The 27,241-nt window shown below is 35.1% G+C and overlaps 2 protein-coding genes across 3 annotated transcripts in view; one reads left to right on the plus strand and one right to left on the minus strand.

The window, feature by feature from the left end:
• Positions 1-27,241, plus strand: part of IMMP2L (inner mitochondrial membrane peptidase subunit 2) — a 438,966-nt gene that overhangs the window by 189,004 nt on the left and 222,721 nt on the right. The gene's annotated exons all lie outside the window — the stretch shown is intronic.
• LRRN3 (leucine rich repeat neuronal 3) overlaps positions 1,412-27,241 on the minus strand; it is a 35,407-nt gene continuing 9,577 nt past the window's right edge. Inside the window, exons 1-2 of one of the 2 annotated variants that reach the window (XM_054178715.1) lie at positions 20,936-20,980; positions 1,412-4,508 (exon numbers count right to left, since the gene is read on the minus strand). In XM_054178715.1, coding sequence (XP_054034690.1) covers positions 2,025-4,157 — 2,133 coding nt within the window. In that variant the 5' untranslated portion in view covers positions 4,158-4,508; positions 20,936-20,980 and the 3' untranslated portion in view covers positions 1,412-2,024. Of the gene's footprint in view, positions 4,509-20,935; positions 20,981-27,241 lie in introns of those variants that run through there. The other variant, XM_009903647.2, reaches the window with a different exon arrangement.

Below are 27,241 nucleotides of genomic sequence, written 5' to 3' on the forward strand. Positions count from 1 at the left end.
CTGAGGAGCAGCACGGCACCGGAAGCTGTCCGCGGTGCTGAAAGCTGCACGCCACAGCAGCATCTCTGACCAATCTCTGCGTGCCTTGACCTGTGGTAGCGATTCATCAGGTTCGAAACTTCCTTTTTCGGTGCGACTTACCGATTCTGTTAATATCCCAATTTCTGGCAGTTTAAAATTTCCTTTAGGTTCATCTGTCTGCATTTAGTGACCTTGCAAATTATCTTTGTATAATTTAAAAATGGTGGGATTTAACTACAACAAGGATATCTTTAATGTGGAAGGAAGTTATTCATTAATAACAACCAAAAATTTTTTTTTCCATGGTATAAGTATTTATAGACCAATAATCTTTTGGAATTATGCCCAAAACTATCAATAAAAGAAAACGTTAATATCTAAACACAAAAAATAATTCTTCTTTTTCTATCAGCAAAAAAATGCCAGTGGTTCCACAGAAATGTTTACTGCAACCAAGTCTAGAAAAGCGCAGGTGTACTTTTAAAACTATTAAAATCTACTTATACAGAATTGTTGCTAATCATGTTTTTACTTTGTAATTCAAGCTACCTATGCATTCTGTGATTATTTACTTCCTTAAGGACAGTATTCAGCAATAATTTATCAATTTTTCTTAATCCTCCCCTTTATCCTGTATATGTGAACCAAAATAACCCAAAAGTTTTGCTGTTGCTTTATTTGTCATGTCTTTACATCAGATAGCTTGATGGTCATATGCCTATTTTCAACCAGGCTTAGGAGTAGTCACTTTTTCCATCCTAACAGGAGTGGGTTTAGTTTGTAATTGACGCTCTAATCAGCAGCACATTTGCTGCTTATGGGCCCAGTCCTACTCCCATGAGAACTTTAGCTTCAATATGAGTAGTCAGGTATTCATTGTTCGCTTTTAGCTTAGTTTCATTTCATTTCAACTAATAATGTTTCTGTCAGTCGTTTTATTACTTGTAACACAAAAGCTGAGAAAATTTATAAACTAGTCAGTTGTTATTGCTACACAGAAGTGTACAGGTCAGAAAGAAAACCTTAATATCATTTAAGCTTTTCAAGCTATCTGAGTTCTCTGTACAGCCAGGGAATGTTTCGACATTATTAATAACTGAATTACCCTTTTTTCTGGAGAAAAAGTATTGGATTTGTATTGTTTGAGTCTAAACATTGCACTAAGTTGTCAGGCTTCTGGAAAAATACCAAAGCAGCTCAAAACCTATTGTTATCAGTAGCTAACAATCTATTTCTCTATCAGTCTTACATCTCCTTCACTCCTCTCCTGTTCCTCCCACAACAAGCAACATGTAAAATATGGTTGGTTTTATTATGGGTGTGTACTTGAAATATATTTATTATGTGTTTTATTGCAGTTATACAGCCTAAACCCAGCAAAAATATGATTTGTGGTCAGAATGGCATTTTAACAGGAGAATATGTAAGGAGATATTAAATATTAGAATGAGTTTGTTTATTGTCAGACGAGAGCTCCCAGGATGCCTTTTTAGAAACAAACAAGCCAAAAACTATTTTGATTTTAATCAAAAATGTATTTTCTTCATAAAAAAAATTCACATACTCACTGTGTCTACTCTACAGAACTTGCCCATTTCATTACACCATGTGTCAATCCTAGTATATCTGTTCACTGCAAAAACTCATGGCTAGTGTGTGTAATACAGCACAGGAGGAGGTATTGCTCAGTTCCACTACTTTTGTGTAATAATTAAAAACCCAAAACAAAACAGAAAATGTTCTTGGCTATTTGCACTGTATTCCAGACTTAAAAGTCCCGTGAAAGTTCTAGAAAATGTAGTCAATTGTATTTGGTTGGTAGAATACCCTTAGAAGCCAGTTACTGAAAATTCTCTTATGCTGAGTCAGTATATATTCTCATTTGTCAGCAGCAGCAAAGTCCAGGCATCTAGTTTCTGAAGGTAATACTCATTGCCTTTTTATTCAGCACAAATGCAGTGATGTGCTTTTTATTTCAGAAATTAAGTGATATAATGACATATTTATGACATATTTGTTGGTACACCTATTACAGTTGCTTTTACTTCCATTGGTGTGCTTTTTTCTTTTCCTGTGTCCCAAAGACTGATTAGAGGAGGATGAAGCTCACTGAGTGAAAAGGATTGTTTCTTCAGGTAATTCTTTAGGTAGCTGTGTCCAGCATCATAGTTCATCTCTCGTGAGATGCAGCTGTAGATGTATATCATAGAGATGATTCCCAGAAGAACACCGATGCAAGCAAGGAATCCTATTATGTTGTTCTTTTCGTAGCTGTAGCCTTTCACTGCCAAGTCCAGTCCTTTTGTGGTTACATTGACACATTGTTTTTTGATCTGTGAATAGATTGTGGGAATATCTATACAAATTCTGTATTCAGTTGATGGATTTAGATGTGTAAGATTATATACCTTTATATCAGATGGTACTCGAGCGCTCTGTGCAGCCTGAGAGTTTTCAGCTTTCAGAAAGGCTGTCCATCTGACACTGGACTTCACAATTTTAGAGCTTGCTTTCCATGAAACCAAAACAGAATTAGATTTTATGTCTTTTACTTTAATATTCAAAGATCCACTGCTGTCCTGAGGAAAAGAGCCATCCACTTTAATCATGACTGACTTTAGGTCTGCCCCAACTAGGTTTGTTGCTATACATGTGTACAAGCCACTTTCCTTTTGTGTTACGTCACTTATGTCTAATGTTCCTTCGGAATGAATGTAGTACTTATTAGAAAGAGTATTAGGCAAAAGTTTGTGTCCTGATGGCGTTATCCAGTAGATTTCAGGTTCTGGTTCTGCTGTTGCTCTGCAGTGTAAGGAAATATGGCTGCCATTTTTTATATCCAGAGTAGATGGGAAACTTTCAGGAGCTATCAGAGGGAGACAGATTTCCATCATTTCCCGGAAGTGTATCTGCCGCACATTCTGGCCTTGGAATTCAGGAGGATCTACACAAAACAGGGACTCTGGCTCCATGAAGCGAATGTTTGTTTTATTCATGTTAATCCAGCGGATGACACAATCACATCTAATGGGATTGCTGTGTATGCTAACTTCTTTGAGGTTAGGCAAGGATTCGATTGTATTGCGGTACAGGGCACTCAGTGCATTGCTGTTGAGCATGAGTGATTCTAGCTTGGGAAGTCTGTAGAATGCATTTGGATGAATGTACGATAATCTGGGGTTATTGGTAGCCTCTATTTTTCTTAAATCTGGCAAATTATCAACAGCAAGACTATCTATAGAAATCAGTTCCGGCATGTTGTTAATTCCTAGTTCTTTTAGGTGCAGCATATTGCTAAAATCTCCTTGTCGTATCCTGTTAATTGGATTCTTATTTAGATCCAGAAATTTGAGATTTCTAGCCTTTTGAAGAGCAATATGGGGCACTCTAACAAATCTGTTGTCATAAAAGGAAATGCTTTCTAATTTGTCAAGGCCAACCAAAGCATTATCTGGTATTTCAGTGAGATTTATGCCTGCTAAAACTAGGCTGCGCAGATTGATAAGAGGCTTAAAGTTCATATCTTCGATCCTGATTATTGGGTTTTCTCCAATCATGAGAATTTCAAGATTAGGAGTAGCTTCAAACCACTTCCTGTTGATCATTTGCAGACCATTTGAATTGAGATGAAGTCTGAGAAGATTACTGAGGCCTATGAAAGCTCCTGGTGCAATTACAGAAAGCAGATTATGATTAACATAAAGCTCCTGTAAATTGTGGAGTCCAGAGAGGCATTCTTCAGGGAGTTCAGTAAGTTTGTTTTCTTCAAGGTACACTGAAAGCAACTGTGGTATTTTTTTAAGATTAAAAGTGGCCACTGAGGATAAATTGTTCTGAGATAAATCTAGACCAGTTAAATTCACTGGAAGGTTTACTGAATGTTCAATTTTTGCAATATTATTAGTCTGTAGAAGTAGAACTTGTGTGTCCGCAGGAAGTCTGGCTGGAAAATTAGAAAGGCCTAAATCATTACAGTCCACTGTTGTTGCCTCCATATACACAGACCTGGGGGTGAACCATGGTCTTATCTCACATATACATGACTCTGGACAATCTGCTTTTTTTTCTACAGCTTGTACTAGTGCAGTCATAACTAGGCCAAGTAGAAAGTTAATTTTGAGTTGCATGTCCTTCATCTTAGCTCAGATGTTCAGAAAAGTAGCAGACTCTGGTATTCCACAGTTATGGTTTTGGAATTCAGTATGACTTGGTCAAGTGATGAAACACACACTTGGATTTATCAAATGATGGTTGCAAATGACTTTCTTCCTGAGGATAATGAATAAAGTTGTAACCAGCTTGTCCAGTAGTAAGAGGCATTTTGTGGAAACGAAGATCACTCTGTCCTTGGTAACACACAAAACTGATAGTCTTTGTGAAGATGAAGTATGTATAGATGGTCATAGGAGATTAAGCAATTCATTTATTTAGTAGTATTAACTTCAAATCCCATGATTGATTAGTGTTTGCAGAAATGACAGGGTGACCTAAAATATAAGAAGAGGAAATAATTAGTATAAGAAACTATAAAGTTATAAATTAATTTAGCTGTCTTTTGCTCTCTAATGTTAATTATTGCAAGTAAGAAAAGAAAATGACTGTGGTGCCTAGAGTATTGTGGTGGTATCCAGATAGCATAAATTAAGTTAATATAGTAAGATATCTTTAGAGTTGCAGCCTGTCATACATGAAGTGGAGAACTGCTCTTCAAAAAGTTGATGATCCAGAAAGTATAAAGCAAAATATATCAGCAAGATTTTTCTACATATTTTATGCTGCTTTTAATATATTTTAACTTTCAATTATCACTAGAAGCAGACTGAGTTCTGTTGGCTTTGAAAATGTAAACATTCAGCAAATTCCTACAGAGCATGAATATTTAACTTTTGAACATGTAGTTTATAAATATAAAGAACATTTTTATGTGTAATCAAGGGAAAAATGAACGGTTGGATTAGTACATGTTGCTAATGATGACATTCATAGGCAAGCCTGTGAGATATTTATACAGAAACATACAAAGCTGATAATCCACAGGTTTTATGATTTAATTTTTTTTTTTTAAAAGCTGCTGTTTAGGAAGAAAACTTGAGATTTTTCTCTTTAAAGTGTTAATTGGAAAAATATGTGTACTTCATAATAAATAGCTTGTCAAGATCACAAATTCAGGCTAATTACTGGCTTGCTTATTTTGGCTTCTACAATTTCAATTGCAAGGAATAATAATAACAGAAAAGTATTTTTAGAGTGATAAAAAGGAGAAAGAACATCTACACTAGCAGTTGCTTCTTTGGTCTGTAGCTCTGCAAGAATCTGAAACTTAATGTTGCAGAATATCTTAATGTCTCAAATTATATTTAAGACTGAAACATCAGATGGGCCCTCTCCAGATTTTTGGTATGTACTTACTATTTTGGATAGTAAAAATATCCTACTTTGAATGTACACTGTGTTCCAAGCTATAGAATTCAAAGGTTTCTTTGTTTTTGTATATGAAGTACTGCTTCATTTACTTCAGAACATAGGTGACACAGTAACTACAACCAGACTTTGTCTGAGAAGGCTGTTGTAAGAAACATATTCATGCCCTTTTCCAGCCTTATAATTCACAGTGACATTGTTTTCAAACTGTAAGATAAGATCAATGCTTCACTGACATTAATAAGTAACTTTTGAGTTGTTGCTAGTATAGATAGACATAATTGCAAAAGTCAAGTGTCAGGGATTTGGATTTTTGGTTCCCTTTCTAGGCCTGGGGGAATTGGGCATGTTGAACACATAACGCATTTCATACCAGCTGAGAGGGAAGGTGTCGGACCATGTTGAGTGATGAGAACACTGGACTTTGAGGCTTCTGTTTGTGTTATGTACATTTAAGGACATTTAATATTTTGTATTAACATATATCAATAAAGTGAACAGACAATGTGTGAGATAAACATACAGAAAATGAAGAATAATAATATCTTTTTTTTTGCAAATGGCTCAGTTTATACTGAAATGGAATTGCATACTGACCGAAACAGTAAAATTGTAATCTGTTCCATTGTTCTAGAAAGTGTGATAAACGTGAGGTGTGAAGAAGAATACAGGTTTGCATTGGACAGTTAATGGCTATAACTTGGTTTTAATTTTGCCACCAGGAGGAAAGTGATACACCTATATGTGCTACTGTCCCAATTGTTAAAGATCTCAGTAGAAATCCTTCTATGTCAAATATTGAGATGTAATTTACTATGTCTAGAGAAAACAGGACAGCCATGGCAGGGAAATTGCTTAGTTTTGTTCTTGATAAACTTCCTGAAAACATATATATTTAAAATAAAATTCCAAAATGCATATTAAAAAAATAAATCTGTAAGCATGACAGATATAGGCCTCTAACAATTGAAAAGTCATTGCAAATCTTACCTGAACAGTGAATTAATTGAGATTCAACAAATTGCTACTGCAGGTACTTAATTGCAGAGTTTTGATTCTGCTATGATTCTCAGGGACTTCTGGCCTGTAGAGGTACTGGGAAAGTATTCTGGGGGAGCAGAACTACATAGCTGATCTGGTTTTCTGCTCTTCCAGGCAGAAAATTTATTATTGGTCACTGTGAAAGATAGGATGTGGACCAAGAGGCACTTTTCATGTGTGTCCCAGATACCTGAGAAGCTGTACCAGTTAAAGCACATAAACTGCTACACTTTCATGTACATAGTCAACATCCTTCTGGCACTGAGTTTATATTCCTCCTGAGCTTATATCTCAGCATCTCTGGGATTCTCAAGACAAAAATAAAGGCACCAATGGACTTTTTCATGTGATATGCATCAAAGTGGGCTTTCTGCAAAAGGCAGTAAAAAAAAGAAGAGTTGAGAGAGAAGGTCTGAAATTCTTCTTCATGATTTAATATGATGTCTTTTCTCTTTCTAGTGAATGCTCCAGCTAATAAGCCACCAGCTCAAGCTCATGTGGTTTTATGGCATAAATATTTCTTATTTCTCCAGCTAAAGTGCTTCTGCCTTGTGTAAAATATTTGCCGGAGTTGAGTGCCTTAAATAAAAGATTTTAGAATAGTTTTCACACTCTCTCCCAGCCCGCAGAGTTGTCATTCTGAAGTATGTTGTTTCACTTCAGAAAGATTTTTGGTTTAAATAGTGGCATATCTCTGTATTTTTCACATTAAAATTGTTTGGTATTAGCTGTCATTCAAGGTGTGAAATAAAATATTATTTCAGGAGTAGTATGGACATCATTGGTGGATTATGAGATCATGGAATCATGTGATAAAATGTCCTGATTTGGAAATGACCCATAAGGATCTTTGAGTCCAACTCCCTGCTCCTTGCAAGACAACCTAAAACTAAATCATATGACTGTAGCATGTATCATATGACATAATATACAAAAAAAGTAGTGAAATACTCAGCAAAAATACCATAGAATCATTTAAGTGGCAAAACATTTTTGTTGGTCTTTTTTGTTTGTAATATTATTATTCTGTGACTCTGATATACAGTAATGACAAAGAAGGTAAGGAAACATGGATTGCTGATGTTTTCTGATCCCACTTCAAGGTATCAAAATCTTGAATCAACTTATGCAGTATGACTTTACTTATGCCAGCTGGTTTTATTGATTATATGTTTTTGTCTGCATGTATGTAATTAATTTATAACCTTGAATGAGAAATGAGCTGCAGTTCACTCTAACAAAGTAAACCACATGTAAATTAACATAGAATTATAGAATCATTTAGGTTGGAAAAGTCATTCCAGATCATTGAGTCTAACCATTGACACTACTCTACAAAGTTTACCACAATGCCATATCCCCAGGCATCACATCTACATGGCTTTTGAACACATCCAGGGATGATGACTCAACCACCTCTCAGGGCAGCCCAGGATGTGACTGGCCTTCTAGGCTGCAAGTGCACACTGTCTGCTCATGTCTAGCTTCTCACCTATCAGCACCCTATAATCCTTCTCCACATGTCCAGGCATTCCCTGGTGCAGCTTGAACTCATTCTCTCTTGTTCTATCATGAGTTACTTGGGAGAAGAGACCAACACCTATGTAACAGCAACCTCCTTCAGGTAGTTATAGACTGGCAAGGTGTCCCCACAACCACCACCTTCTCAGACTAAACAGCTGCAATTCCCTGAGCTGCTCCTCTTAAGTCTTGTTCTCTAGGCCCTTCACAGGCTTAGTTGCTCTCCTCTGGACCCGCTCCAGGCCTTCAATGTCTGTCTTTCACTGAGGTGCCCAAAACTGAACACAGTACTTGACATCTTGCACTCAACACTATAAACTGCAATTGAAGTTCAATTTCCTTGAGGAATGTAACATCACAGAGATAAATTTTTGAATTGGAACACAAGCATTTAACTTTGTGATACTTTGTACTTTAGGAGTGCATTGATTCTCTTTCTTCATTAATGTACTGATAACAGTAAATCTATACTGATAACACTAAATGAAAATTAGAATTAAATACTCCTACTAACAGTGCTTTTCACCATTTTTATTAATGGGTACCGATGATTTAAAGCTAGATACTTTGTGCCATCTGGAATTTTGTATGATAGTTTTGCATTTCAAATGTCTAGTTTTAAAGGTACTAATAAGAAGGAAAAAGACAACCTAAGGTCCTGTTCCTTTGAGTAGTACATAAAGTGTCTGAGATTTACATACAAAGATTTATGTGCAAAAGTAGATATTTTCATTTAAAAACAGTGTTGTTTCAAATGATGCAATTGTCATCAGTATCTGACAATCAAAAATGCTGGTGGTTATTTTGGGTTTTGGGGTTTTTTTTTGTACCTACTATTGAGCATAATAGAAAAGTTTGTAGAGATGAGGCTCAGCAGCAAATTATCACCAGTAAGCTGTAAGCTGAGCTGTGGGATAAGTCTTTTCACACAAGCAGCAGCTGGAGCTGTGCGTGTAACTTTGTACCCAGCTGCATTTATAAATCTTTGTGTAGGCTGTTTATATATATTTCCTCATCCAGATAATATGGTAAGGTTTTCTTCCTAATGTCTGCATCGGAAAAGTTTGTATTGCTCATTAGTAATGATATTCAGTATTTTTATTATTGTTTGCCTGTACTAGGAATCCTGTCCTAAAACTGTTTAAAACTTTGTGGACAGATGATTTAATTTCTTCTGTAGTAGTTCGTCCCTCCTGCAATCCATACTTACTGTACTTACTAAATATGTTGTGCCTCTTGCTTTTAGAGTAGTATCTCTTTCTTTTAGAAAAATGTGCCCTTATGTGTGACTTTTTTCAACCTAATTATCTCTTGTGTAGACAATGATAGTCTTAACTAGGTTTGTGTCATTTTCTGCTATTGACAGCTGGAGCCTTGGTTTACAGGAGGGTTTAGCCATTATTTGAGCTGGAAAAGACATTCAGTGAGTGAATAAACTGAGCAACGTTTCTCATCACTGGAGCAACAGACAGCTAAGAACCATGTCAGAGTGGGCAGAAAGGAAAAGGAACACGTCAGGTTTTGGCAATCTTTCTTTTCCACTTCAGCAGTTAGAGAGACAGTGATAAAAACTAAAAATGCAGGAGCTACACTGCAGTGTGCCCTGCTGGCAATAAGGCAAACAGTTCACTTCACAAGGACCAATTTAGAGGTGGCAAGCATTTTGAAAACACAGCTGTTCATACAAAGCTACCTTTCAAACACATCAACTGAAAGAGCCACTTCTTGATTCTTACCATTATAACCACTTTGAGCAGTTCCATGGATAGAAATTTGGAAATGTCACTAACCAAAAAATGGGTGTAAGAATTTTCATACTTCACTTGATTGTAGGTACAGCACTAAGGCTTTTTTTTTTTTTTTTTAATACATATATATTCTTTTTGAATATTAGATATGGAAACATACAGACTTGTATTTAAACATTTAATACCTTTCTGATAATCTTATAAGGCAATTTTTCCTTGTTTGTTCTATGACCAAAATATAAAAAAAGTGTTTCTTTGGGCAGTTTGTTACAGGACAATTGATAAGAGGATGCAACAACTAATTTATTTGACATATTTTAAGCAATGGCACAAAAATCTGGGGTTTTTTTCCTTCATAAAAATGTAAATGAGATGTTTGTGTTGAAATACACACAGAAAGTTTGTGACTGAGGCAGGAGTACCTTTAGGTTAAAGCACAAAAATAGAATAAAATTGATTTTTGTAACAGAATCAGTCTTGAAATACAATATTTCTGGAAGTAAGATTCTACTTGCTGGTTTGATACAGTTTCTGGAAATTACATAGGCTTTTAGAAAATGGAAAGAATTCCTGTTAGCCTATGTAGTTTTGCTTTCATTCCATTCTCTGGAGCAAAGCGTTTCGTGCAGAATGTGATTTCTTTTTGCAAATACGGTAATTACAGTTACTTTTTTTTTAACCTCTCCAAATAAGAAGTCCACAAAATAATTTTTGGGTATTATTCTGAGTGAGCAGAGCTGTTCAAACATGTATTTACATGAAAAGAGAATGCATTTTGATGGAAGCTCCACATATTTTTACCATTTGTGTTCTAATCTGTCATTGATGTTCTAATTTCTAATATGCCATTCCAAATCCTCTTGCAATATTTTTAAAGCCTGGCAGTTGGACTACATTTAATAATTTTATGTACTTGAATTGTTTGTAAAAGAAACTTTGACAGGAGCCTGAACTGATTTCTTGGTTTATTTCACCTTAAATCAGGTACTGAAATTATAATTCTGATGTTTTTATCAAAAAAATTAACTCATTGCTAGTATTGTTACTTGTTTTGTTGTTGTTGCTTTTCTTACATAGTGGCTGCATATATGTATTTTCTACTTATCAGGGCAAATAGCAAGGATTAAATGTTCAAAATAATTTTTCAATGTATTTAGATCTTAATTTTTCAATGTATTAAGATCTTAGTTCTTAGCCTTTGGAAGGTTTCATTGCATAAGCGACTTATCTATTGCTGCCATTATCAATCAGTTATGTCAAAAAATTTATTGGTGTAAATTGGGTAAGTAATGTGCTAGATTAATTTAGATTTATTCGTACGTGTTCAATTTCTTTTTGACAGTTGTCACATTAGTAGTGGAGAAGCACATACTGGCAGTTACCTAGGCACATAGTTGGCAAGAGAGCAGTCACGTTCTGGATGTGGGTGAATGTACTCAGTTACCAGATGCTTCAAGCAGATGGCCAGAACTAAAGATGAGTGAGACCAGTTTTGGCTTGATTTTCTAGAAAGCTACCATAACGATTCTGGGGGTCTGTAGTACATTTGGCTAGTAAAAATCCCAGCCAAAATCCAGCAGAGATATTGGCAAAATCTGCATTTTGTGATTTATTTATTTCTTTTCTTCTTTGTGGCAGTTAAAATGTAAATATTAAACAGACCTAAAACATAGAAATAGATGTGTTCAGCTAGTCATAATAAAGAAAGAGAAATATAGTGGCTGTACTTAATATTTTCCTTGGGAATTTATTAACTTAACAGTTTTTGATCTATCATGGGAAAAATTAGCGGTGATAAAATTAGCATATTGGGCATGATAATTTCAGGAGGTGCAATTTGTATTCAGTGATTTTTCAATAACAAATGTTTAAGCTTGAAAAACCTAAATAAATTTAAATTGTCAGTCTTTATGGGCAGATTACTAATATTTAGTGAATTAACCTTTAGTTTTTGGTATATTTATGATTTGTTTTGGGAAATGGTCACATCAAACTAAATGCCATAGTAATAATAACAATAACAACAACAACAATAATAATAATGATGATGATGATGAAGTATTATCATTTCCAGTGTGCACTATGTTGACTATAACAATCCAAATATATACAAGAACTTAATGAATGCGATTATATAAGGAATATCCAGCTACAACCCCAGCTACTGGGGTGTGGTTTGAGGTACAGGAAGGGGGAAAAAAGTGTTGTTCCGGCACTATAGAGAGCAGAAATTCCTTACTAAACCACAACAAAAAGTATTTATTTTTGAGGTGCCAATATTGGAGGAGATTACATTTTCTATGTCATGAATTCTTCTATCAAATTAGGCTGAATTGCTTTAACTTCATAATTGTGAATAGATTGGGTGCTTACTTTAATTCTGAGCCATTCTGACCTGAGTAAACAGGTTCATAATGTATTGTTCAACAGAAATGGATTTTTTAAAATCTAGCTTGAGGCAGTGTAGAGGAATGAATTGATGAAAAACAATTTCACAATGCAAAATCTGACAATGTGTAAAAAAGAGTATTATTATAAAGATTAAGAAATAAAAATTTCTGTTTACTGCTGGTTTTATATCACTTGGAGTGATTTATGTGTACTCATAAATTACCAACTCACAGTGATACTGTGAACGCTGATTGTGGAAAGTATTTTAGTTTGCATTTAGTTTTAATTACAGTTTTTGCTCAGCTGAGCATCTCATTAATAACATAGCATTTTAGTGTTTTTTTTTAATATGGTTTACAAAACTAGTGTTATTTTTAGACATGAAAGGATTGCTCTTTGTACTTATATGACCCATTCATCAGCTCTAATCCACACTATAGGATTTTCTTGGTTAAGTTCTTGTTTCCCCAGCAATGAATACACTAAAATCCTGATCTTATTTTCTCTTCATGATTGCTTTTTAGAATAAGACAAGAAGAAAGAGGACAAATACAGGATAAATAGCAACACTTAACTTTATGTTCAGTATGTCTTCTTCTTTGTATGACACTACAACTAAATAATCATAGAATATCTGGAACAGTACCTGAATCCTCTTTCAAGTGTTTTGCTTTTAATTTCAAAATTGCAATTTTAAAAAAATCATTATGACTCTCCAACATGTATGGATTCATAGCCACATTCCCCAGTCCATCTTTTCCCAATGTACAATACTCCTTGTTTTTTCTACTAACTGCATTTTTTATTTGTTTGTTTGGTCTTTTTTGTCTAAGGTGACAGAATTCACCCAGTCCGTTAATGTTAGATGATTGATCTCATTAGCATGTCACTGAACAAGTTTATTTTGATTGCCAAACTTACACGATATATCCATGTCTTGATTTTGTATTTCTGTCTTAGCTCTCCAGCATCTGTCATCATTCTACAGCACCTTTCTCCATTTTGGATGCCAAATCTGACAGTAACGTTAAAATTATCATTCTGATCTCTCAGAATTGTGACCAATATTCAAGTCAATCAACCAGATTGTGATCACTGTGTTCAAAGATTGCAGTAGATTTTCTTTGACATATATAACTGTTTGAAGGGTAGTTGTAGCAGGTGGGGGTTGTTCTCTTCTCCCAGGCAACCAGCAACAGGACAAGAGGACACAGTCTCAAGCTGTGTAGGGGGAAGTTTAGATTTGATCTTAGAAAGAAGTTCTATACCCAAAAAGTGATTGCCCATTGGAATGATCTGCCCAGGCAGGTGGTGGGGTCAATATACCTGGAGGTGTTTAAGAAAAGACTGGATGAGGCACTTAGTGTTGTGGTCTGTTTGATTAGTTAGGGTTAGGTGATCAGTTGGACTTGGTGATCTTCCAACCTGGTCGATTCTGTGATTCTGTGTCATTCTGTGCTTTTTGTGGCTCCTAATTATTCAAATTCTATGGATAGACATATCTGCTGTAGGTGCATAAATAAAGACATGTAGGAACGCTACCTCTTTCTATGGGAAAATGATTCCTCAAACTGAACAAAATCTAAATTTGAGTTAAGATATGGAAAAGAACTCATTAATGATGATTATTAAATGATACAATGAATCTTTTTGTTCATCACTGGTGCTGAACCATTTCAAATTGTCCTTTCAGCTTGACCTTGCAAAAATGGATTAGACATTTTTTATTTTATGATACATGTATTTTAAAGTCTGATTTCAACCTTTCTGCTTTCAGACAATGGCATGGTCTTTTTTTTCCAGAAGTAAGCCAATTGAATAAGTAAAGACAGATATTGTAATAATGTGACATTTCAATAGTGTGAAATGACAAATTATGCTTTCAATGGCTAGTGGTAATTTCTGTTTCAAAGTTGGAAAACATCAGAGGGAATATCAGAAGTAAGGAAAAAGGCATGGTGTGCTTACTCATAAGGGGACCGCTGACTAGAATGCTTATGAAACATCAAATATGAATCTATTGTATGCCAAACCCCTTTAGTAAGGGTAAGAACTCCCATGAAATACTGTATATGGTCACTCAAGTTCAATACAATAATTTGGAATGGCAATGAAATCGGTCAGTGTGAGGAAAATGATACATTTTCTGAAAGGAATCTAGGATAAATAATATTTTTTTTTCTTTGTAAAACAACTTTAAATTTGTTGACAACAGAGGAGAAATAGTCATTTGTTATTTTTACAAGTATTAAGTGGAGTATTATATAATTTACAGGTAGATGAGAAGTAGTTATATGTATATATATATGTATTTATATATTAAAAAAAAAAAGTTTGTTGTTGTTTCTCTCCACGTATGTGCCTGATAATTCTAAGAAAATACATCAACTGAAAAAAGCCAAAGGAAGATTGCAAGTATTTTTTTTCCAATTCTTCAAAGTATTCTCAGAAATCATCCCATCATATTGCTGCTGGTCTTTATTGAATTACTAAACTGTTCTCCCTAGTTAACTAGGAGTATTTATGGAAATTAACTAGAACTAGTGGAAAATACATACCAGCATGTATGGAAGATATCTACATAGTAGCGTGTATGGTAGAAAAAAAACATAAGAGGAAAACAGAGAACTTTGTATGCTATGTAAATGCTTGTGAAATATTTGAAGAAAACAAGATTTCTGGGTACACACCATAAGTTACATAGAATAAACCATAGAATACATAGAATAAACCAGGTTGGTCCAACCCAGTTCCATAATTTAATAGAAGAAAGTAGAAACAGAAGGGTAAAATGGTGTCGGGATTTTTTGAGGAGTGTGGATATTTCAAACTCTTGAGCTTGTAGAATTTTCCACTGTTCTCCACAAGAAACCAAAACAATTTAGATACTAAAGCTGCCTAGGTTTCTTGTAATTTGCAATATTTAAAGCTATTGCTGTAGTTCAGAAAAGAAAAGCACACATATAACATCACAATTGTTTAAAGAATGGAATGCGTATCAACTCCAACATTTGGAAGGGTTAAATTCTGAACTGGTCCGTCCTGAGCTAGTATATGTAAACCAGGCAGACAGCATCACAAGTGCATTTGATCCACCATGTCAAAAAAGAGCTTCAGGTGATAAGGTGTTTAGGTGTGTGTAAGTCTACTTTCTTGCAAGAGTGTGTAATAGATGGTGTAGTTGCCTTTGAAGGAAAATAGCCAATTCACTTGATAGAGTTAGGTGGTGGAATTCTGATACTAATAAAAATGCAGTAAGGATTAATATGGTTAACCGCAATGTAAACGGGTAAAGGGTGATAATTCAGCTTTGCCATTTTGGCTTTATCTGCCTGTTCTTATAAATGTGAACTGAATATATAGTTTAAGTTCTCATATAGTATAATTATCCTTCCTTCAGGCAAAAGTTGTCACCTTGTTCAATATTACAATGATGGATATTGTAAACCACCTGTCTGTCTCCTTGCAAATGAATTTGTGTCCTCTGTTATTGAACATGGAAATGTCACATTAAATAGCTTTATCATTCATAATACAATGAAAACAAAGCATGGAAAGGATCTGAAGTTAAAAATCCATACCAGTTGTCAAATTTGTATGAGTCTGCACTAACCTCTCCTTATTATAGTATTCTATTGCATGTAGGAAATGCAAATTTTGAAAGTGAATTTAGATTTAACTTTTATTGTTTGGAACAGGGAGTACAGAACTTTGTGAGCATTCTAACTCCTCTGTTTTCAAACTGTGAGCAAGCAGGTTTAGTTTCTATTACCAGTTATATAGAATGATCATGACCTCATGACCTATTCCTGAAATTCCAATTCTGAATCTTCAGTGCCAGCTGGTAAGTTTCAGGTGGGTAAAAATTTACATTATTCTGGATGATTACATGAATCGGCAAAGCAGTACACCTGAACAGTTGAGAACTTGAAAAGTCCTGAAAACATTGCTCTGAAGTTCACAGAATGCTCTTTCCTCTTTCCTATCGTTCATGACAGATTATGTGAATCATACATCTGGAAAAGACAAGGTAGCTTTGGAAGTTCTGGAGGTAATAAGTAGAAAGTTATAGTGGTTATGAAGTGAAATAGCTTTGTTTGGCAGTCTTTTAGGAACAGCCTTTTAGGATTGATTAAGATTTGTATTACAAGCAGCAAGAAAAATACCCTAAAGGCTATGAGAATGTTTGGTCTGAAAATTGGAGTTGAGTTTAATTGTATTTCCCATGTTGCTGCTCGGCATTAGAATGGAATGATAATTGATGCTACAAATACACTTGCTGTTTGGTTGCTCATTTTTCAACGAATAATTAGTCTTCAAGCGTCAACATTTTTAGTTAATAAATACATATTTGGGCACAATGTATGGAAGAATTATTGAGATGAGTTATTTTTGCTGTCAGGATGCCTCAATCCCTTTCAATATTCTTGTGGCTCATAGAGCCATATGGTCACTGATATTCACTAATCTAATATTTTAATGAAAGATGGACAATCTACTGCAAGTGGAGACATAGATACTTTGTTACAAAATCCTAGCATTACCTTGAAGGAAATATGGAAATCTGCAGTTCCATATTAATGAAGATAAATCAAAGCTTGGTATTCCTTTGAAATTGTCATGTAGTGATCTGTGTCAGTCCAAAAATTTTCTCAATAGGTTGAGTAGGTTCTGTTATTAGAAGCTTGGTCTATTACCAAACACTTTTCTGTCAAAGGAATTCCTGCTTTGAAATGGATTGATGTTTTGTTGAGACTGATCAGATCTTTTGATTGTATCTCCAACAGCATTGTGCATTCTTTTCCTTATAGTATCTGTCCAGGATGATGATCTAATAAATAAGATGGTATCAAGGATGCTTTGGGTATAGGTAATGATCACCTAATGTTAACAGATCAAAATGTTAACTATTAACTATGAGCAGCTGATAAACACACATAGTTTGTTTAGCTTAGGCTGAATAATCATATTTTAATACTGTATAGATGCTAAACTGATATCCTAGTAAATGTTAAAGTGAAGGAGTTGTGATGAATTTCATTTGTCCCTCTTTCTGGTCTTCTAGACTATTTTCAGGGTTTTAGTTCTTTCAGGAATTGCTATAGGACCTCCCAATTTTGACTTGTCAGAGAAGTTAGAATTCAATTTTGTTAAAGTAGAAAGGATCCTATTGATGCTCTGAAATACTTCTTCCATATATATGGACTCAATTTCTAGAGCTGTTGAGGAGAGAGATGAAACATTTATCTCCTGAACATGTTACAGAATGTAAATGAACCTTACAACCCAGTAACTATTTTTGGTGAATGACAAGCTTTGTTTTGATTCATTTTTGCTTTCCTGTGTAGATGAAATAGAAGATGATACACCAGTGTGATCCTTGAAATCTAATAGAAAGATAGATCTGCATATTTTACTGTAAAAAAAAAATCGTCCTGCCTCATTTGCTTAATTGTGAAAAAGCATATTTTTCAAGATGTTATTAAGGTTTGAAACGATTAGCCTTCATTAGTTTGGTAATTAGTTTAGGCAGATCATTTTGGAATGGCTTCATTACTATCTTACTGCTACTGAGTCTATCATATTTTTATTAGGAAAAGTAACTCTTGAAGAATTTTTCACCATTGTTTTAATTGCTTTCACTTTCTCATTTAAAAATAACAATAGCTAAGAAGTGTGAAACAGGTGGAAAAAACCTCCCTTAATTCTAGAGGCTGCACATACTAGTTTGATATTCTAACGTTTAGAAGTGTTAGGCTTCCATTCTGTATGCTACAGAAAGAATGTTGCAGGGTTGGATGGATTTTACAAAGAAGTATCAGAGAAATGCAGGTAATTCTTTCGCTTTATCAGGCAACATACTTTCAAAGCAACGGTTCTTGTGATGCAATCTTTACTTTTTTGGTTTGGTTTGGGTTTTGTTTAAAATGATTAACATCAGATTTCAGTGGATTCTGTCTGATATGACAATACTAATGAGGGTTCTGTTACTTGCTGCAATACTCCATCTATTTTTTTCATAAAAAAAAATATTGTCAGTAGAGTTAAAAATAGGATTGCAGAGACTGATGTGGGAAAGGAGGATGCAGACAGTATTCTGCAGTTTGGAAATGAGTTATTCTAATCCAGCTGAAGTTAATTGTGGCCTCATTTAATTTTGAGGCTGGAAAATATTAGAATAGTTTTTGACTGGAAATCAGTTTAAGGTAGCTCCATCCATATCTCCCAGCCTTTCATGTCCTAATTTGGGAAAGGGTAATGTATAGCATTTATAGTTGTCCTGCTTGTCAGCTTCAGAGATTAAAAGAAAAGTATTTGGTAAGAGAAGTTACAAACTGTTTAGGATACATATGATTCTTCTTTTATTTTTAATGTCATCTCAATTACAGTTTAGTTTGGTGTAAAGAATTTGTCGACTTCTTTCCTGACGGCTAGAATTCTGAGCACAATTTAAATGGAAAACATTATTATAAATACTTTTTATTATTATTTATTCTGAAAGTTTGTAGGCACAAATAGTTATAACAGGTTTATTTTTTTTGTAGAGGCAGCCAGGCAAGAGTATGATGAGAGGGAAGAGAGACGAAGTTTTTTTCTTTTGTCCCATTTTGTCATTTTCTTGCTCACCATCTTTGGAAGGTAACTGAATTGGAAGCAAAACTTAGTTGGTTAGCTTAATTTTACTTCTGCTCTACTGGGTGAATTCCAGCACTTCTCAGATCAAGAAAAAAAATCATTGCTTTGTCCTATGAGGGCTCTTTTTTTCTGCTTAAACTAAGGCTATGTGTTTTATGGGTGACTGGGGACCCATATGGTAAGAATGAGAATTCTGTCCTTCCTAGGCTCCAAAGAGACAAGTGAAAGTAGCAATTATCATGCCATCAGCCTACTATGAGAGTGCAGCTTTTATCTCACATAATTGGAAAGATCTTATATTCTAGCCTAAGGTTCTAACTTTTTGAGTTATAAATGTTTCTCCCTTTCTGCATTGTGCTGTACTATGTAGTAGATTTCACTTGCCAGTTTTGAATTACAGAATGTAACTGCATGGATTATTTAAAAAAATAATTTTTATTTTATTTTATTTTGTTAAGCATTTATCTGCCTTAAAAAAAAAAATATTTAGCAATTTGTATCTTTATTGATGATCTGGATGAGGGTATTGAGTCCATCAGTAAGTTTGCAGATGACACCAAGCTGGGGGCAGGTGTTGATCTGTTAGAGAGTAGGAGAGCTCTGCATAGGGACCTTGACAGGCTGGGCGGATGGGCAGAGTCCAAGGGCATGAGATTTAACACATCTAAGTGCTGGGTTCTACACATTGGCCACAACAACCCCATGCAGTGCTACAGGCTGGGGTCAGAGTGCCTGGAAGAGCGGCCAGGCAGAAAGGGACCTGGGAGTGGGACCTGGTGGATAGTAGGCTGAATATGAGCCTGCAGAGTACCCAGGTGGCCAAGAAGGCCAATGGCATCCTAGCCTATGACAGGAACAGTGTGGCCAGTAGGAGCAGTGAAGTCATTGCGCCCCTGTACTCAGCACTGATTAGGCCACACCTTGAGTCCTGTGCCCAGTTCTGGGCCCCTCAGTTTAGGAAAGATGTTGACTTGCTGAAACATGTCCAGAGAAGGACAACAAAGCTGGTGAGGGGTTTGGAACACAACTACCTGAAGTGAGGTTGTAGACAGGTGGGGGTTGGTCTCTTCTCCCAGGCAACCAGCGCCAGAACAAGAGGACACAGTCTCAAGTTGCACCAGGGGAGGTTTAGGCTGGATGTAAAGAAGACATTCTTCATAGAAAGAGTGATTGGCCATTGGAATGGGCTACCCAGGGAGGTGGTGGAGTCACTATCACAGAAAGTGTTTAAGAAGAGGCTGGATAGGGTGCTTGGTGCCATGGTTTAGTTGATGAGATAGCGTTGGATGATAGGTTGGACATGATCTCAAAGGTCTTTCCCAACCTGTTTAATTCTATTCTATTCTATTCTATTCTATTCTATATACAGTAAATCATATCATGTATGGGTTTTGATATTCTGAGTTTACTGTTTATTCTCTCTAATGCTTTGTGTTTGAGCTATTTTCTAAGTCAATGACTCTCTTCTCATAAACTGCTACTTATTAACTTTGTTGAATTCAAACTAGAATTTGCTTTGCAGCTGAACAAATTCGAGTAATATGTCAAAATTCATTTTGCACAGCTTTTTTGTGTGAACATGGATTTATTAACAAATTTTAAAGAAAAGAAACAAAAAAGAGTGCAAATATTGTCCTGAACTATAATCCAAAACATCTCAGTGGCCTTTGCAAATGCTGTCTTTGCTATTTTTTTGGTTTTTTGTTAGGTTTATCTTCCTGTGTTATAAATTCTAAAAGTACAAGAAATATGCCTAGAAATACTTGTAAACTATTTCCTTAATTCTTATATGCAAAGAACTTGAAGAGAATAGTGCAGTGCACAGTGGGGCCTTTTCTGCTGAGAGAGACTTTTTATGCCACTTAAGATATGTCTGTTAATTCCTAAGGGCTTGGTTGTGTCTGGTTAGGCATAGATTATAGAATACTGTGGTGATGAGCTTCGTTTTCTAAGATAACCACATGTACGTAGAGTGCCTCTGGAGCTTAGATGCATACAGACAGAAAAAACCTTATCTTTCTAAGATAACCACATTGAACTAGAATGCCTGTGGATATGGAAATAGCAGACTTGAGGACAGAAATTTGAATATGAGGTTCTTGAATCTCATTTATGATTTGAAAAGCCAAAATCACCACAACCCACTCTTTACATACAAGCAACAAGATCTCTGCTCCTTCCTCTCCACTTCACTGACAGAGATCAAGTCACAACCAGGTTAGGTTTGCATCAAGTTGCCTCTGAAGTGAAAAATAAAAATTAAATTTATGAAACCAAAACATATCACAATAAAGAAACTACAGTTTAAGATCTTAGATCACGAAAATTCATTGATAAGAAAAGTATTGTACAGGTTAATCATCTGGAACATTTGTTATACACACCAAATGATCGCTCACTCACTTTGAAAGGACATGTCTATGGCCTTGACATTTAATCAGAGCAAGAATGGCATTTATTGAATCTTATAGCCAGCAAGTCACCAATTAAAATTAGTTTTCTTAAGGCCTGCAAAATGCAGATTCTTCTTTTATTACTTTATGTGTTTGCGCTTTCCCTTGAAGATGTATTTGAAGACTTTAAAAATAGGATTTTGTTTAAAAATAAAAATATTAATTTCTAAACATATATATATTCATACAGTTAAAAACCAGTATTTGTTTCTGTTGAAAGTGTACTTAGAGCAGTTATTAATTTCATATAAAAAGTCAGTAACATAGGAGTTAACCACTGAGTTAAATGCTTGCATACAGATAGATGGTACAATGTACAACCTCTCTACTGTCAAGTGGCTCTGGTTGTGCCTAAATGTAATAAAATTAGTATACACCCTCATTAATTTATGAGGGATTAAATACACTCAAATAACTACTCTAAATATTCCTTGGTAAAAAACCAAAAATAATCTAGTATTTTGACTCAGCTTTTATTTGTTTAATAGAGATGTAGATTATAGTTTATTGGTATTTACATCCTTGGTAATTGTTTTGTATTTCACTATATAGGTTGGACTTGATCTCGAAAGTCTTTTCCAACCTGGTTAATTCTATTCTATTCTCTTCTATTCTGTAGAGAATTAGGCTGAATACGTGCATAACATATTAGAAATGCCATTAAGCAAATGATTCTGAATTAATGTTTTACTTCTCTATGCTATGCAAAACAAATTTTCTCCAATTAATTTGTAATTGATTACTCTATATTGTGCACCAAAGGATTACAAAAAGACCTTTGTTTTTGTTTGTGTTCCCTGCTATTCCATTTCTATAGTTTGATTAAGCATCAAAAGAGTATTTTATTTTATTTTAAAGGTAAATCATTTTGAGTTGAAAAAGTCTAATTACTTATTTGTTTGTGCATGTGTTCTGGACTAGCACTGCACTGAACTGTGTTCATTTTAATGTATCTGTAACAGATTTTTGAAGTACATATGCAAAGGCAAACATGTCCAAAGGGTATATATCCAAAGGGAAGCATTTGAAATGCTCAATGTACATATTTATGTGTGGAATATATGAAATTGTGTGTTACTCTTAGTCCGTTTCACAGACATAAGCCATCATTAATGTCTGAGTCACTTCTGGCTTGAATGCTTCCCAAAGCCTAAGCACAGAATTAGCCTCTATTAATTTGCCCTCACAATTGGAGAAGGTTCTGTGTTGACAGACCTGTTTGAAACTTCTGACCTCTTCAGGGCTTCTGCAAGTACTGTGTTTATTAGGTTGGTTGGTTGTTTTCAATTCAATACTATCATTTGCAGTTTTAGCCTCATCCCTTTCTTTTGAAGTCTTACAAAATCCCTGTCCCTAATAACTGCATAAAAAAAAAAAGTTATCAAGGCATGTTTTCTTCTGTTGAGCTGTTCCTCAGCTTTTGTATTCTTTCCTAGGGTAAATGATGATACAGAAAAAATCATCAGAGACAAGCAAAATAGGCAGGCATTGCTGGTTATAGCTTGTGAAAATAGCTAGAGGGAAAAACAGTCAAACATACAAATGCTTACATAAATCCAAAGACTTTTTAATTTTTGATTATTCTGTTTCAAGTACAAATTTAGAAATATTTTTATTATCTGAATAGGCACAATCTTGTATTTAGAATGAGGAGTAAGGATTTAACCCGGGGCTTTCCCTCTGTTCTATCCGAATCCATTTTCATGTGGAAAACAGAAAAATTACACTGGGACAAGGGGAAAGAGCTTAAATTTGCTCTACACTATCAGTTACAAGTCTTGGTGTGATTCTCAGTCTGGCTGTTTGGAAAAAGGTCTATGTTTTGGACCTGGGTTCTGAATCCTAAGTGAACACAGAAGCCTTTCTCCAGACTTCAAAAATAAACTCCATTTGCCCCCCTTTTTTAGCATGGTCAGGGTATTTTTGTACTATTTTTGAGAGATACCTCCTCATTAATTATATAGGACCTAGGCAGGCAACAAGGATATCACTTCAATTTGTGAAGGGAGTGCAGGTGAATGCTTTAATTCTGACTTCGAACTAAACCTTAACTTTTGAAACATGGTAAGAACTGGAGCTCTACTGTATGATTATGCTGTACTACTGTATGATATCTCCTACATCATTAAAGAAGTTTAGAAAGTGTTACTTGTTTAGTACAGAAGTCTATAAGACTATGAGAAAAAGAAGATGCAGAAAAGACCTCTCAGGTTGGCCAGAGTATATATTTTTTTTTTCTCCACACAACATGTAATCTTTGGTTTTGATTTACACATAAAGGAATAAAGAAACTGAGGTGGCAAAAAGATACATGCAAAATATATACAGCTATTTTTTCTCTAATATGCCTACTTAAAACTTTGAGAAAATACCATGTACATGTGACACTTCATTCCCAATTCTCTGTGGTGCTGAGAGATCCTGATAAAAGTGTACAGTATTATTCTTTTATAGGCTGCTCTGTATCTCATAAATAAACTGAGTAACATGTGGCGGTTACTAGGGTAACCAATTTTTTTTGTGCATTTTGCAGAAAAAGTCCAAGAATATAACACATGTAAATTGGCAATGTGGAAAGCAGTATCATCTTCTCGATTTGTTCTTTATGATTTTCCTTTATGATTTGTGATATTTTCATAACAATGAATTATATATGCTTCAGTTTTTACCTTGAATCTCCCATAGACTTGAATTTTGCATGGCTCAGGAGGGAACTCAACTGCTAAAGTTTTTTTTGCCCTGTCAGACTATCTATATTTACAATAAGTTATAGCTCTGGTTGCTGTAAGTGCTGATCATGTTTGGTGGGTGTGGTTGTCAGGCTACATAAGCAGAAACTGAATCAAACTTGAAAAGCTGCTCTTTGCATCTAACCATGGTTTCCTGTAATTGGCCAAATTTTCTGTTAAAAGTCTCTTTTCTGTTTTGAACCTGAGTGTCAGAGTGAAAGCCAGCAAGCATATGGAAAGATAAGATTTCATTGCTCATTTGATCTCGTGTGAGGTGTCCCTGCCCATGGCAGGGGGTTTGGAACTAGATGATCCTTGTGGTCCCTTCCAACCCTGACTGATTCTATGATTCTATGATTCAAGTCCAATTTAGATTACTTTGTTCATTCAAGTCCAATTTAGGGCCTAAACAGGAAGAGTTCTTAAGGCAAACATTTTTGTGCCTTTTTGTTGTTGTTGTTGTTGTTGTAAACTGTTTGACAATGAATTCTGCATGTTATTGCATAATGAGAAATACATCATTCTAAAAGGAGGTAATTTTATAAGGTATCATTAACAATCTGTTTTAAATTATATTCAAATACTTCACCCCAGTGAATGCAACATGTGGACTTTGTCAGGCAAATATAAAGATCATAGCTAAAAATATTCTGTAACACTGTGTTGGTAATAATTTGGTGAAATATTTGGTACTTCTAAAACTTCTTTTTGCTTCATACTTTTGAATTTACAGTATGTTTTTGTTGGAATATTGATTTAAAGAGTTAGAATAGAATAGAAGAGTTGATGTAATACCAGTGATTAACATATTTGGGTTTTTTGAGAGTTGCTAAAGAACAGAAATTAAAACTGCCTGCACAATATGGCAGTGAAATATACTTTAAGGAACTTCTTACCCTCCCTCCAAATTTAAATACTAAGTAAATCTTATGACAATGACATTATGCACATTCCGACCTTAGAACTGAAAGGGATGTCTGATGTTTTTCACTGGATAAAAGTAGAGCAAGTGCTGGAATTTATTGCTGCAGCTTATTTGTGCTCTGATTTACACTCCATGGCTATGTGAAGTTACATATAGTATAGCATGATTCTAGTTTGTCATCCTTTACACAGTGATGTCTTTTTTTCAAAGATCAGGACTAGAAATAGTGTGCAATTAATCATCTCTATTAGGATCTGCTAAATTTCAGGCAACTCTAGTTGACTAGTTCATGTTTATGAAATTACTCTGGTAGAAGTAATTACTAGATGAATCTTGATACTGGAGATAACTATGTGAAAGTTAGCACAAATAATAGCTCCAAATTGGCAAGATTTCTCAATAGAATCACTCTTCATGAAACCCATTGCATGAGAACTTTAACAGCTTAAATATATTCACTACTTGAAGTAAAAGAACATCTGGGAAGTGAAAGTCAAAGTTTAGAGCTTAATATGAAATGATTATTCTCATGATTGCTAATGCTGCATTTTAAAGCCTGTTTTAAAAATGGTGGTGTATTCAGCCTTGAATCTGTGGAATACACTGAACCACCTGGCTGAACAGAAACAGACAGATTGCAAATTAAGATGTTAGTGATTCTGGGAATTGTTCTCTCTTACTAGAAAATAGTTGTTTTCTGTTATCTGAATAAATATAGTGTGTTATTTTAAGAATTTTAAACAAGATAAAAAGGTATTTAAACAATTTTGAGTATCCTGCTGGGATGTGGTCAAATAGTAGGTAACAGTACAGCAAATATTGCATTGTGAGTAAATGGAGTTTTATTTCCTTTTTTAGCAGCTAGCAGTCTTTCGGACAGTCTGCCTTCTCAAAAGTTTAAACTCCATACCACTGGCTTAGAGACTCTACTCAAAACACGTAGAAAGACAGATTGGACAGTGCCTTTAACCTCTGGTAACATCTTAATTGCTCTAATCTGATTAAGTCATACAAACACATTTAAAGGGGCTCTGATGAGGGTAGTGGTGCTGTAGGTTGACACAGAAGACAATGTTAGCAGAGGAAAGAGTCTCTCCACTGAGATGATCATAGCATCATGTGATATTCAAGTTGGGAGAGACCTCAGGAAGTCTCTAGTCAAACCTCCTGCTCAAAGCAGGAAGTTGTTACGTCAGACTAATTCATGGAAGGCAAAAACAAGTTTTAGAGACTCTTACTAGCTGCAATGTAGGATTTACTAATCTTGTGCTCTGACCATCCCATTTCACACAGATTACAGCTGATCTGTGTGGATTCAATACTGCATTTTGACATGCCAAACAAAATTTATTTTAAAGTAATACTAAATTTATTTTTTTATGGAATTGAACATTTTCCTTATCTTTGATTATTCTCTGTTGCTTCTATTAAAATACCTACATTTTAATGAATGATTGAACAGATGACATCCATAAATTCTATTCAAACCTTTTGAAAGTTTGGCTAACCTCTACATGAGAGATTAAATATAAGCATATGTGGCTTATATGCTTGTCAAAGAGTATTTGTAGATAGATAAAATCTCAGCCTAAGGATTATTGTTTCTGTGGTGGGTTGCCATATTTGTGCCAGGCATGTATGATATGTGTTTGTATAAACCTTTTATCAATTCGAGTCCAGAGAACAGCAACAAAGTTGGTGAGGGGTTTGGAACATAAGCCCTACAAGGAGAGGCTGAGGGAGCTGGGGTTGCTTAGCCTGGAGAAGAGGAGACTCGGGGTTGACCTTATTACTCTCTACAACTACCAGAAGGGAGGTTGTAGACAGACGGATGTTGGTCTCTTCTCCCAGGCGGCCAGTACCAGGACAAGAGGACACAGTCTCAGGCTGCGCCAGGGGAGGTTCAGGCTGGATGTTAGGAAAAAGTTCTATACAGAGAGAGTGATTGCCCATTGGAATGGGCTGCCTGGGGAGGTGGTGGAGTCGCCATCACTGGAGGTTTTTAGGAGAAGACTTGACGGGGTGCTTGGTGCCGTGGGTTAGTTGTTTGGGTGGTGTTGGATTGGTTGATGGGTTGGACGCGATGATCTTGAAGGTCTCTTCCAACCTGGTTTATTCTATGTATTCTATGTATTCTATTCTGTCTTCATGTTTTTGGTAACGGTTTCTATGTCTTTGTGCCATAGCTGGGGCCTATATACTGACATAGTAGCTTAAGATATTTGAAGAACTAATACATACAGCAAATTTAAAACAAAGTAATGACTATAAAAACTTAATCCAGTTGTTTGGGGTTTTTGTTTGGCTTTTGGTTTTTTTGTGTGTGTTTTGTTTTTGTTTGTTTCTTTCTTCTGT

Source organism: Dryobates pubescens, chromosome Z (genome assembly GCF_014839835.1).
Source record: "Dryobates pubescens isolate bDryPub1 chromosome Z, bDryPub1.pri, whole genome shotgun sequence".
NCBI lineage: Eukaryota > Metazoa > Chordata > Aves > Piciformes > Picidae > Dryobates > Dryobates pubescens.